Genomic DNA, 13,402 nt, shown 5'->3' with positions numbered 1-13,402 from the left:
ATCCTTTGCGGCTTGTTCAGCCTGCCCCCCCACCCTCCCGACGTTGGGCCACAATGTCCACCCAGGGAATTGCGGCGTAACGCCAAGCAGCAGTGGCGGAGTTAAATCCAGGCTTTCCCCTCTTGGGTGTGTGACTCGAACGCAGGACCCAAGTGAAGATTTGGGAGCTCCGGCTGTCTTTCGCTGCCGTAACCACTCCTGGCGTAACTCGTTGTCTGTAAATGACGTTCGGGCCCTTTCGCAGAGGACAGGTTGGGGCCTGGGGAACTCACCGCGCCGGTTTTCCTCTTTTAGCGGGAAGAAGCCGAGGCAAAGGCTTTCGAAGAGGCCGAGAAACAGCGGCAGGAACGGGAGCGGATTATGCAGCAGAACCTGCAGGAGAGGATGGAGAGGAAGAAGGTAGGAGGCCCTTCCTCCTCCTCCTCCTCCTCCTCCCCCTTTCTCCCTCCCCCTTTCTCTCCTTCCCCTTTCTCTTCTTCCTCCTCCTCCCCCTTTCTTCTCTTCCTCCTCCCCCTTTCTCCCTCCCCCTTTCTCTCCTTCTTCCCCTTTCTATTCCTTCTCCCCCTTTCTCCCTACATGTCCTCCTTTCTTCTCTTCCTCCTCCCCCTTTCTCCCTCCCCCTTTCTCTCCTTCTTCCCCTTTCTCTCCCTCCTCCTCCTCCTCGTTATGGAAAGTTGCCCTTTAAAGAGAACTCTTTCCCTTCTGCCCCCCCTCCCTCCCCCCAGCACTCAGCAGGGAAATTTATTTCCATTTTTTTGTTCCTGCTGCATTTATGGTATTCCCCCATTTGAGAGCGCCAGGACTCCTGGATTCCTCCTTCCCCTCTCTCGGTCTGCCCTCTCGCCAGAGCTGTGCGAGTCGGGTGAGGGGTTGGGCAGGGGTTTTAACCGGTGGGCTCCGCTACCCTCGGAATCCCCCTGAAGCATTCGGGGTCTGCGCCATGTCCTTCAAACGGAATTTCTCTCCTACAGAGAATCGAAGAAATTATGAAGAGGACACGGAAGGCCGAGCGAAGCGACACTAAAGTGAGCATCTCTCTCTTTGTCTCTCTTTGGGCCCTTAACTGTTGTGGGGGTTATTAATCTGCAAAAATAACTCCACCCCCCACCCCCCCCATCCCACCCACCCTTCGTATTGATCTGCCTCGACAGCAGGCACAAAGCTGGTGCATTTTGGCCTCCGAGGTTCCAGGAGCTTCTCAATGACACAGAGAGTTAATTGATGTTGTGAACATTGAGTTGAGAAGGTGGCTCAGTGGCCAAGATGCCGAGCTTGTCGATCAGAAAGGTCGGCGGTTCAAATCCCTAGCACCGCGTAACGGAGGGAGCCCCCGTTACTTGTCCCAGCTTCCATCAACCTAGCAGTTCGAAAATAGCAATAGCAGTTAGCAATAGCAGTTAGACTTATATACCGCTTCATAGGGCTTTCAGCCCTCTCTAAGCGGTTTTACAGAGTCAGCATATCGCCCCCAACAACAATCCGGGTCCTCATTTTACCCACCTCGGAAGGATGGAAGGCTGAGTCAACCCTGAGCCGGTGAGATTTGAACCGCCGAACTAGCAGTCAGCTGAAGTAGCCTGCAGTGCTGCACTCTAACCACTGCGCCACCTCGGCTCTTAAATGCAAGTAGAGAAATAGGAGCCACCTTTGGCGGGAAGGGAACAGCGTTCCGTGGGCCTTCGGCATTGAGTCATGCCGGCCACATGACCACGGAGACGTCTTCGGACAGCGCTGGCTCCTCGGCTTTGAAACGGAGATGAATTCTGCCCCCTAGTGTCGGGAATGACTAGCACATGTGTGCGAGGGGAACCTTTACTTTTTACGCTGAGTTGATTGATGGACTTAATCTCAGGCAGTTCTCGTTGAGCGTGGATCTCATGCTCCCTCCTGCCTTGCAAAGGATCACTTTCCTTTCCTCTGTCGCAGAATGAAGACAAGTCGAATGAGGAAGATGAGGACACTGAAGAAGAGGACGAACAGGGTCTCGAAAAGCAAGATCAGCCGGGTAGGGTCACCTCTTTGTCTCTCCTCGCCTTTGCAAACCTTTGGAACGAGCTCCCCGCAGAGATTCAGACCCTCACCTCTCTCCAGGCCTTCCGAAAAGCCGTGTGGCTGTTGGTTGTTTTAAATTTGTTTTAAATGCCCTGTACTTTTTGTTGTAGTTTTTGTGTTTCCCTTCCCCTCCTTGGGTTTGTGCGCCGCCCTGAGTCCCGCTGGGAATAGGGCGGCATATAAATAAAATGAACCTCGCACCTGGTGTAAACTCTCAGGGCTTGGGGAAGAGTCCGGAAATACAGGTGGCCCTCGCCTTACGACATTCATTTAGTGAGCGTTCAAAGTTATAACGGCCCTGGAGAAAGGGCCGGTTGTTGAAGCATCTCTCGTGGTCACGTGATCAGCATTCGGGCGCTTGGCAACTGACTCGCATTTATGACAGTTGCGGTGTCCCGGGGTTATGTGATCCCCTTTTGCGACCTCCCGACAAGCAAAGCCAGATTCCCTTAACCAGTGTGGGACTAACTCAACAACTGCAGTGATTCCCTTAACAACTGTGGCAGGAAAGGTTGTAAAAGGGGACACAACCCACTTAGCCGGAGAAATTTGGGGCTTGGTTGCGGTTGTAAGTCGAGGAGTCCCTGTAGTTGGAAGCGTTCTCCGCAAGTCGCCCCAAATCCTCAACTCTTTTAACTCCCCCCCCGTTACAGAAAAGTCCAAATGCGAGGACCCCTCCCTTGAAGACGGCCCGGAGGCCTTGTGCCGTTTCACTTTGCTGCACGAAGGCTCGAAAATGGGAGCGGACGACGTCTTCCTCAATGGGAACAAGCGGGAGGAAGAGGAGGAGAGGAGTGAGGATGGGCCCTCCCTGTATTTCAGCCAGTCAGTAGAAACCAGGTAAATGTCCGTAGAGATTGTCCGTCATCCAGGTTATGGTGGTCCCAAAGGTGCTTTTGGGGGGGGGGGGGGGAAGCATCTGGACTTCCCGTTTTTTTTTTCTTTTGAAGAGGTTTCGCTTCTCATCCAAGAAGCTTCTTCAGTTCTGAGTAAATGGTGAGGAACGGAAGGATTGATAACTCCTTGCAGACAGCTGGTCATTTGCATCCTTTTAGAGATCTGACTGCATTAGGGTATTGCCGAAATGGTGCTCCTAATAAGTGACTGGTTTTCTTTTGAAAATTGGCTCGAGGCTCATTAATCAATCAGGGCATCTTTCGGAAACCCGACACCGGGATGGTCTCCTGGTGATGAATCTCTCCGCGCTGCCCTTCCCTCTTCTCTTCCCAGTATTCCAGCCAAAGGACCAGTCATCGAGAACTCGGAAATCCTGCAGGTGAACGAAGCCAACCGCCCCGTGGCGTTCGTCCCAAACTTCAACGGAAAAACTTCCGCGTGGGATTTCGAAGAAATCATTGATCTCGGGGTGCATCCTAAGACGGGCAGGCTGAGTTCGGAGAGCCTCGCGGCTGAGGTGCCCGGCCAGAAGTTCAGAGACGGCCCTCCGTTACCGGCAAGCCCAAAGCTGGCGTTTGAGGAGGACGGTGGCATGAATCCTTTGACCAAACCCATCGAGGCGGCATCAGGTAAGGGCCATTTATCGCTGCCGTAAAGATGTTTCTTCTGACCCCGCCTATTTTCCCTACAGATACCGTGTTTCCCTGAAATCTTTTGACCCCCCTGAAATAAGCGCTTGGCCTTATTTTCGGGGAGGTCTTATTGTTTTTGAGGTGCAGGAGGCGGTCAGTGTGGTCACCTCATTGGCTGCTGCTGTGTTGCAATATTTTCGGGGAGGGCTTATTTTAGCGCATGTGCTCAAAAGCCCGATTGGGCTTTATTCTCCAGGGAGGTCTTATTTTGGGGGAAACAGGGTAGGCCTTGACTTACAACAGTCTCTTTAGTGAGCATTGAAAGTTAACAAACAGCACTGAAAAAACTAAGATCATTTTTCACACTTACACCCTGTTGCCGCCTGATTTACATTTGGATGCTTGGTTCACAGTTATGACAATGGCAGCGTCCCCAGGGCCACGTGATCCCCTTTTGCGACCACCTGACCTGCCAAGTTAAGTGGGAAGCCATACTCACTGAACGACGGCTGCGGCTAACTTAATCATCGCCACGATTCACTTAGCGAGAAACATCATAAAAACGAGGCGAAAATCACTTTAAAAACGTCTCGCTTAGCAGCATCGATTGTGGTCGTAAGTCCAGGGCTACCAGTACTAAAAGCCTGCTCTCGCTTTTGAACAGACCTGTGAACACTACAACCCCGGAAGGCTCCTGGTGGCCACGCAGGGATGCACAGGGCTCCTCCTGGCGGGAAGGCCTCGGTTTGGAAAAAGAAAAAAGCTGCTTGTCGACTTCACCTCCACGTTTCTCTCCGCGTCACCCGCAACAGCCCCCCCCCCCAAATCGGCCGATCCGGCGTTGCCCCTCAAAGCATCGGAAAGCAGGAAAGGGGGGGGGGGGCAGGAGTTATGTCACTGTTGCTTTATCCGCACTCTTTAAACGAGATTTTTGCTTTTTAAAAATGAAATAACCTCTTGTTCTCCTTTGGATGTAATGTTCCGTCCGTTAGCTGTTGGTCCTTAATATCCCTTCCTGTTTTCGCCCGTAAACACGGCGGCTTGTAACCGGAGACACTTAACAAGCTAGCTATTCGCCCAGGATGCCCCCATCTGCAAGGTTAACCGCGGTTTAATCCGATGTATATTTAAGCAAAAAAAACAAAAAACCCGGAGCCAATGTCATGCGCTTGTTGCTCCCTCCCTCCCTCCCTCCCTCTCATTGTTTCGAGGGAGCGACGGTTACTTCGAATTTAACTTGAATATCTGAAAACGTAGCACCTCACTCTAGAACGAGTCCATTTTGGGGTCAGATCATTTCTCAGCTTAACGACACAAAAAAAAATGGACGCCAACCTCTTGATTGTCTCTACCAACACTTGAAAACCAGCGCTTGTTCCGGACGGACGGGGGATTTTTCAAAACTCAACAGGGCCCCCCAAAGTCGGACGGCGCTCCATTCTGTTGCCTTACGCAGCTCTCCCCCACCCCTCTCCTCAGTGTTGCAAGGGGGGGAGGCTCGATGGAGACCATTCCGCGCAAAGTTTGGCTCACCAGCAGGAGGTGGGTGTGAAGACCAGCCCCCTAAGACCCCCGGGGGGGGGGGGGATGGTGTTTGTGCAGGGTGCAAGGAAGGAGTCCTCCAGCTGCAGAAACCCCCTCCCAGACCGCCTGATTTTAGAGGGCCCCAGAATATCTTGCTTTATTTATCTATTTTTATTCATGGATGCGTGGCCTTCAGTCGAGCCGTGCTGTGGTTTTTTTTTTAAAGCTACCGCACACCGCAGCGTGTCCCCCCCGGTCCGGTTTGCCAAACCGGGCGCCCCTCGGTTTGCGGGCGTGGCAGGGGTGGGAGAACAAGCCTCGTGGACAACCCACCCTGAAATTCGTAGCAGCCCCAGCCAGGAGTTCTTGGCAGCCCACCCACCCACCCACCGCCGGTCCCATTGGGTGGATCGTCGTTCCAAACGGTTAAACCATCCCGCGGTTCGACATTGAACCTCCCCGGACCTGTTAAGTATTATATTTGTGTGTGAGAACACGATACCAGTATTAAACCCTCGGAAGGTGCTCGTTCCTCTCTGGGCCGTGTGAATTGCACTTCTAGCTTTAACTCACCGCTTGCCTCCAGCCGTTTGAAGCTGAGGCTACTACGTGTTCAGCCCAGCGGCTCGGTTTATTATTACTATTATTATTATTATTTTTGCCTAGCAAAAGAAGGAATGAAGCTTTCTGCAAACACGTAGAAAGGAGAACGGTCTTAGACCCACGTCCTGTTTCTCTCCCCCCCCTCCTGCCCCCCCCAAATTCCCAATCTCTTCAAAGAACTGTTCTCACGAAACGACTGTGATTCCCCCCCCCCTCAAACCCTTTTCTTGCAAGCCTGCTCCTCAACCTCTTTTCAAGCCCAGATGTTCCCCGTGGAACCGTTTCTGGGAACGCACACAACCTGGGGGGGAGGGTGTCCCTCCCCATTAAATTGCCCAAGCCAATCTCCTCCTTGCAGGCTTCCCCCCCCTCCCCCCCGCCCCCCGGCATCGCCAAGGTTTTAGAATGAATTTCCCCCATAGAGCAGTGCCTTAGGTGGAACTAACACATATTATTTTTATACGACATCTTTAGGATCCCGACAAGAGACAATCGTTCTAACATGCATGCAATGATGACGCTCCTGTTTTTTTCCGCGCAAACTGAGGCCCGTTGAATGCTTTGTTAGTTGTATGTAAATACGTATGCACTGTTAATAAACTTTGCAATTGGAAGGGCTTTCTGGTGGCGAGTGGTTATTCCGGGGCGAAACACCCCCCAGAAATGTATTTCGCTTTCGAAAAAATAAAATGGGAACTATTATCACTGAATGTCTACGGAGATTCTCAGTCATCCGGTTGTCCCAAAGGTGCTTGTTTATTTTCAAGACCCATTTGCTCTTCAGGATTATGTACAGAAGAAAAGGTGAGAAGAGAAAAGGGGGGGGGGAAGCTGTTGTGGTACGCCAGTAGAGCTGGCAGTTGGTTCGGAGAGTGAGGGGGGTTGGGGAGGAACCTGGGCCAGTCCTGGAGTCTGGGGAAGCTCTGAGGAGGGCTCTGTGTCGGAGGCAGAGAGGGGGCCAGAGCCGTCCAACAGTTATCGGCTGCCTTCAGAGTCAGACATCAGTGAGGCAGAAGAACAGCTGAAGCCTGTTCCCAGTGTGCGCATGCACAGAGTTGCCAGATGAAGAGAACAGCTAAAGAACAGGGGTCGACTTGGGAGTAAAGCCACAGATGGACGATGAATGGCCCCTCCCAGAGGAAATAAAAGAGGAGCGAAAGGGGAGTGGAGTTTGCAGGAGACAATGAGTTCGCTTAATTGGTTCGTGACTCTCCGAGACTCCTGGCCAAGTTTTGCAGATCTCGGCCTGGCAGCTCTCCAAGCCAGATAAGGTCTGTGACCGTAAATCCTCCCTTGAAAGACTTCGCTGGATGGGAATGAGCAGAACTCACAGTCAACTAATAAAAGGGTTTTTTGTCGGGACCAGGAGTTTGCTTCAGGCTCTCGGGAAGCCTTGGTCAAAACAGAAACAAAACCTGGTTTTAAAATTGAGGACATCCCGGCGAAGGTTCTTGTGTCGTCAGCCTCATTCTGGATGACGGAAGAGCAAATGTTTGCGCATCGACCAGTTTCAAGGGATTCGACACCACATGAATCTCCCGTTCTATATCACAAATAATAACTAGAAAACACCACGCCGAGTCGAAGTAAGCAGTAACTTCCTGTTTATTGGAGGAAAGGCCTTGGTACAAGAACAAGAATTGCCGTTAAGTCACCCTTATCTTTCAACTTGCCCGGGGGGGGGAGCTCCTCCTGTGCCGCCTCTCGGGCTGAGAACGATGCCCACATCGACATTTTTTGGGGTGAACCGAAGAAGCAATTAATCTAGCGACTTGCTTTTCGCTTTCCAGCAGAGTTAAAAGTATTAAAATCGATAGCTAAATAAGGTTATTCTAAAGTCAGCAGTGGCCGTTCCCGGAGGTTAGAAATGCTGGTTAAAATAAGCTACCTATTTTGCGCCCGCTCTCTGCATCAGAGGCAAGGAAAAAGGGGTGGGTGGGGGATTGGTTGCGATCTCTCGTGTGGATTAATATGGATGCAAACCCAAGAAAAGCAGTGAACCATTGTCTGAGCTAGCAGCTTACAGGGTGGAGTCAGATGGCCACTCAGATCAACAGGTAGTCCTCGGGTTTACGGCCAGAGTGGGGGGAATCAGGCTTTCCCTTGCTGAACAAGGCAATTGTTAAATGCCTGGTTTTTACGATCTATTTTGGCGGTTGAGCAAACCGTCGTTAAGCGAGCTACGTGGTCGCTGACTCTGCTTATCAATGTCAAAACGGTCGCTAAGCGGATGGTGGTAAGGCAAGGACCACCTGCGTTCCTTTCAACAAAGGGGCCGCTTTCTCTGAAAACTGGAGATGGGAGGAGAGCGTCCACTGTTTGCCGCTTAAGAGTGTCTCAGCACGGACAAATTCAATATTTCGGCGTTTGGGTTAAAAGACATGGAAATCCCTGAAGCTCTCAACATTGTGTGTGTTTTTTAAAAAAAAACACAGTAATTGTGTTTATAAAAAATGATTCGGGGTGAGCACCATCGCATAGAAGGGTCCTCGGACCACAATATCCGCAGCCCTTAGGAGCCAAAAGCTGAATTTAGCCGCTGAGAAATCTGTCCCACAGGTGCAGCATTGTCTCCTCTGTGGACCAGGAATGTTTTCAATGGATGTCCAAGAGAAGAGAAGGGCCTTTCCAAAAACAATAATAATAATAAGGTGCCCACAAGGGGGCTGTAGAAAGCTAAGGGCACATGGAGAGAACAAACGGGCACCTCTTCTCCAATCCCCTGGACATCTGGTTTTCTCCAGTTACCAGGTCCTTTCCTTGTTTCCTGTGGCTTTGCAAACAGGATGTACCCCAGGAAGGGAGATGGGGAATTGCTCTGGAAAAAAAGCAGCCATGTGAACTCACCCTTGCTGAGCTGCTAGCCCCCTAAGTGGCCGATAGAATAGAATAGAATAGAATTTTATTATTTGTATGCCGCCCTTCTCCGGGAGGACTCAGGGCGGCGAACAATTCAAAAGGGGGAACATAAAAACGAAATACAAATAATAAAAATAGGCAACAGTCACAAAACCATACATGTCGAGAGAGGGGAAGGGAACTCATCAACCCCAGGCCTGCCGGCAAAGCCAGGTTTTGACGGCTTTCCGGAAGGCCTGGAGAGAGGTGAGGGTCCGAATCCCTGCGGGGAGTTCATTCCAGAGGGCTGGAGCTGCCACAGAGAAGGCCCTCCCCCCGGGTAATAGCCAGATGGCATTGGCTGGTAGATGGCACCCGGAGGAGGCCGACCCTGTGAGATCTAATGGGTCTGTGGGAGGTAATTGGCAGCAGGCGGTCTCTCAAGTACAAAGTCCGATGCGCGAAGCCCGGAGTGACTCTACGTGGGACGCGTAAGATGTAGCCCGCCCCTCTTCAGGAGGGAGCAGAGACCAGAGCTGGCTGCTGCAGCTAGTCAACCTTTTTATTAGAACATGACCCGCAGAGGGAATTGAGGGGGGGGGAAGAGGGAAGAGCCTTAACATCCTTTAGAAAAGCAAAAAGAAAAGAGGGGTGGGCTTGGGGAGGAGCTACAATGCAAATGCCTACAGCCAGGCCCCTTGCAAGCCGAGGCGGGAGGCGGGTGGGGGTGTCTCCAAGCTGCTATGCGGGAAAGAGCGGAGCGTTTCCTGCTGCTGCCCTTCGCTTCGCCGTCCCCTCTTACAGCTTCTTGGCGCAGTTGGGGCAGTAGACCTGCTCCAGGTGGAAGACGAAAGGCTTGTTGGCCAAAGGGATGGAGCACTTCTTGCAGTTGAAGCAATATTCATGCCAGGAGTGGCCCTCGTGGCTCACCACGTTGGTGCCTTTCCCAAAGCCTGGAGCGGACAGAGAGAGCGTCGCGACGGTTAAGGAAGCCGTTGCTCCTCCCGGGCAAAGGGAGACCGAGGAGGAGCTTGCCCACCCCGTGGTTCACCTGGAACCCTTCGGCTGGTCCTCCGTGGCCTACCTGTAATGGGGTTCTTGCAACCGTTGCATTTCTTAGCCACGAAAGACTTGTAGCAATCCACGCAGTAGAACAGGTCTTCCACCGCGGTGAAGCGTTGTCCGCCCAGCTTCTTGGTGCAAGTAGCACACACGAAGCACTCGGCATGGTAAGGCTGGTCTTGGTAGGAGACGCCTCCAGAGGTGATGGCCTTAAAAAGCAATCGGACAGAGGACCATTAGAGTGGAGTTCGGGGAGTGGAATAAATGTGTTAGCATCGAGCCCAGAATTCACAATGAGAATGTATCTGCTGGATGAAACTCCGCACTGGTGACAGGAAGAGCATCTGGCCAGTAAACAGCTCCATTCAGTTGCCCAGATTCCACCCCGCAAGGGGTCATTCAAAGAAGAAGATGATGATGATCATTGAGGCCAGAATTCCCCAGCCAACCATGAATCATAAAGTTGGAAGGGACCAGAAGGGTCACCAGTGTTTCTCAACCTTGGCAACTTTAAGACTTGTGGACTTCAAGTCCCAGAATTCCCCAGCCAGCCATGAATCATAGAGTTGGAAGGGACCAGAAGGGTCACCACTGTTTCTCAACCTTGGAAACTTTAAGAATTGTGGACTTCAAGTCCCAGAATTCCCCAGCCATCCATGAATCATAGAGTTGGAAGGGACCAGAAGGGTCACCAGTGTTTCTCAACCTTGGCAACTTTAAGACTTGTGGACTTCAAGTCCCAGAATTCCCCAGCCAGCCATAGATGATAGAGTTGGAAGGGACCAGAAGGGTCACCAGTGTTTCTCAATCTTGGCAACTTTAAGACTTGTGGACTTCAAGTCCCAGAATTCCCCAGCCAGCCATGGATGATAGAGTTGGAAGGGACCAGAAGGGTCACCAGTGTTTCTCAACCTTGGAAACTTTAAGACTTGTGGACTTCAAGTCCCAGAATTCCCCAGCCAACCATGGATGATAGAATTGGAAGGGACCAGAAGAGTCACCACTGTTTCTAAACCTTGGAAACTTTAAGACTTGTGGACTTCAAGTGCCAGAATTCCCCAGCCACCCATAGATGATAGAGTTGGAAGGGACCAGAAGGGTCACCAGTGTTTCTCAACCTTGGAAACTTTAAGACTTGTGGACTTCAAGTCCCAGAATTCTCCAGCCAGCCATGGATGATAGAGTTGGAAGGGACCAGAAGGGTCACCACTGTTTCTAAACCTAGCCAGCTGTAAAACTTGTGGACTTCGACTCCCAGAATTCCCCAGCCAGACATGAACGATAGAGTTGGGAGGGACCAGAAGGGTCACCACTGTTTCTCAACCTAGCCAACTTTAAGACTTGTGGACTTCGACTCCCAGAATTCCCCAGCCAGCATGGCTGGCTGGGGAATTCTGAAAGTCAAAGTCCACAAGTCTTAAAGTTGCCATGTTTGGAGTTCTGAATAACCTAAGCGACTTTCAACTTCATATTTTCATATCTACAGATCGGAAACAGAGAGGAAGCATTAATTGAACACAAGAAAAACGCAGCGATGGCGCCCGAGACTTACATTCTTACACTTCACGCAGTTCTTGGCAAACTTTTGCTCGTGGCAGGAGACGCAATAGATCTCATCTCCTTTGGGGAAGAAGCTGGCGGTGCCAATCACTTGCTTGCAATGGCTGCAAATGAAACAATCCTTGTGCCAGACGGTCTTCTTGTATTCCACGTTCTGATCACCTGGGGAGAGAGAACGGGAGGGTCCAAAATGCAAGATCTCCAGAGCTGTTCAAAAAAAAACAAAGCCTGGAATTGCCACTAGGGGTCCATCAGACCATTGGTGATGACATCCCTGGAGAAGAAGGTCCCTGCTTTTAATCACAGGGTACTCCAGAAATCGGAGAGGGGTGGAGATATTTTCTTGCTTTCTCTCGCATTCCAAAATCCTTTTGCACTTAGAAGGCCCAAGTGCCTATCAAGAAGGAACACCAGATTGATTGATTGATTGATTACATTTATATGCTGCCCTTTTCCCCGAAGGGGACTCAGGGCGACTCACAATTCAATCAGGGAAGGGGGTACAGACAAGGGAATAAAAAAGACGAGACATAACAATACATAATTTAAAAACACACAACAGTCATACCATTCGAGACGGGGGCAACAGCTCTTTAGCCCCAGGCCTGTCGGAACAGCCAGGTTTTAAGGGCTTTGCGGAAGGCCTGGAGGGTGGTGAGGGTTCGAATCTCCACGGGGAGTTCATTCCAGAGGGTCGGAGCAGCCACAGAGAAGGCTCTCCTCTGGGTAGTCGCCAGTCGGCATTGGCCGGCGGATGGAATTCGGAGGAGGCCTAATCTGTGGGATCTAATGGGTCTAGTGGAGGTAATTGGCAGCAGGCCGTCTCTCAAGTACCCAGGTCCAATACCATGAAGGGCTTTATAAGTGACGACTAGCGCCTTGAAGCGTATCCGGAGACCAATAGGCAGCCAGTGCAGCTCGCGGAGGATAGGTGTTACGTGGGTGAACCGAGGTGCACCCACAATCGCTCGCACGGCTGCATTCTGGACGAGCTGAAGTCTCCGAATGCTCTTCAAGGGCTGCCCCATGTAGAGCACGTTGCAGTAGTAACTTGCAGAAGAAGGAAGACATGGAGAGTATCAGAAGATCTCATCCCAACCTACCATAGAATTTACAGTGACAAGTTCCACATGGAGCTCTACCATCTAGCTTTTCAGGATGCCTAGATTGGCATTTAGCTTTTCAGGGATCTGGGTCCCCATGCTCTAAAAGCAGGGAAGGCAACCTACACCATCTGAAGGACAGTCCAACGTCATGGCTGCTCTCCAAATCCGGGTGGAGACAGGTCCCATTTGTGGACGGGGTGTTTTACGGGGTGAAAATGGATGCCCTGTGCATCTGCTTTAAGGCCCATTTTGCCCCAGCCACACTCCTAAAACCCAGCATGCAAAGGGGGTCTTGTTTAGTCCTATTTAGTTTTGGGGGCTGGAGAAGACTCCTGCATTGAATCCCTTGGACTGCAAGGCCATCCAACCGGTCAGTCCTAGAGGAGATCAACCCTGACTGCCCTTTAGAAGGCCAGATCCTGAAGAGGAAACTCAAAGACTTTGGCCACCTAATGAGAAGGAAGAAGGACTCCCTGGAGAAGAGCCTCATAATGGGAACGATGGAGGGCAAAAGAAGAAGAAGAAGGGGACGACAGAGAAGGAGGTGGCTGGATGAAGCAGTTGGTGTGAGCTTGAATGGACTCCAGAGGATGGTAGAGGACAGGAAGGCTTGGAGGAATGTTGTCCATGGGATCGCGATGGATCGGACACAACTTTGCAACTAACAACAAACATTTGGGGCATCTGTGGATGGCTTTCTCCTGTAACCTTAGTTGGTCTTACGAAATACCTGTCAATAAGGTTTAATCCTTGAATGAGAAGAAAACAAAACCAGAAATTTCCAGGTCTGTAGATTATTTGGGGGAACTCAAAATAACTAATGCAAATGACAAAAACGTTTGCATAATTGGGGGCGTCCAGGAAACCATCCTTAACTCAGAAAAGAGCTCACCCTTCCTAAGCCACAGTGGGTTGGGCTCAGCCCCAAGAAGTCTTCTTAGACCTTCACATGATGGATGAATAGCAGTTAGACTTAGACTTATATACCGCTTCATAGGGCTTTCAGCCCTCTCTAAGCGGTTTACAGAGTCAGCACATCGCCCCCACAGTCTGGGTCCTCATTTCACCCACCTCGGAAGGATGGAAGGCCGAGTCAACCTTGAGCCGGTGAGATTTGAACTGCCGAAC

At 51.1% G+C, this 13,402-nt stretch overlaps 2 protein-coding genes across 3 annotated transcripts in view; one reads left to right on the top strand and one right to left on the bottom strand.

The window, feature by feature from the left end:
- Positions 1-6,072, top strand: part of MAP7D3 (MAP7 domain containing 3) — a 41,615-nt gene extending 35,543 nt beyond the window's left edge. The window contains exons 16-21 of the mRNA XM_087728245.1: positions 295-399; positions 972-1,025; positions 1,927-2,005; positions 2,706-2,892; positions 3,283-3,578; positions 4,246-6,072. Coding sequence (XP_087584371.1) covers positions 295-399; positions 972-1,025; positions 1,927-2,005; positions 2,706-2,892; positions 3,283-3,578; positions 4,246-4,253 — 729 coding nt within the window. The 3' untranslated portion in view covers positions 4,254-6,072. The remainder of the gene's footprint in view (positions 1-294; positions 400-971; positions 1,026-1,926; positions 2,006-2,705; positions 2,893-3,282; positions 3,579-4,245) is intronic.
- A 1,223-nt stretch (positions 6,073-7,295) lies between these two features.
- The window catches only part of FHL1 (four and a half LIM domains 1), a 35,698-nt gene continuing 29,591 nt past the window's right edge, over positions 7,296-13,402 (bottom strand). For both annotated transcript variants that reach the window (XM_087728329.1, XM_087728328.1), the window contains exons 4-6: positions 11,161-11,330; positions 9,631-9,817; positions 7,296-9,499 (exon numbers count right to left, since the gene is read on the bottom strand). In XM_087728329.1, the coding sequence (XP_087584455.1) occupies positions 9,345-9,499; positions 9,631-9,817; positions 11,161-11,330 (512 nt within the window). In that variant the 3' untranslated portion in view covers positions 7,296-9,344. The remainder of the gene's footprint in view (positions 9,500-9,630; positions 9,818-11,160; positions 11,331-13,402) is intronic.

This window comes from Thamnophis sirtalis, unplaced genomic scaffold (assembly GCF_051295495.1).
Source record: "Thamnophis sirtalis isolate CommonGarterSnake01/CBP01778 unplaced genomic scaffold, rThaSir2_p1.2 scaffold_13, whole genome shotgun sequence".
NCBI classification, from domain to species: Eukaryota; Metazoa; Chordata; class Lepidosauria; order Squamata; family Natricidae; genus Thamnophis; species Thamnophis sirtalis.
This window is presented reverse-complemented; position numbering and strand designations above follow the sequence as displayed.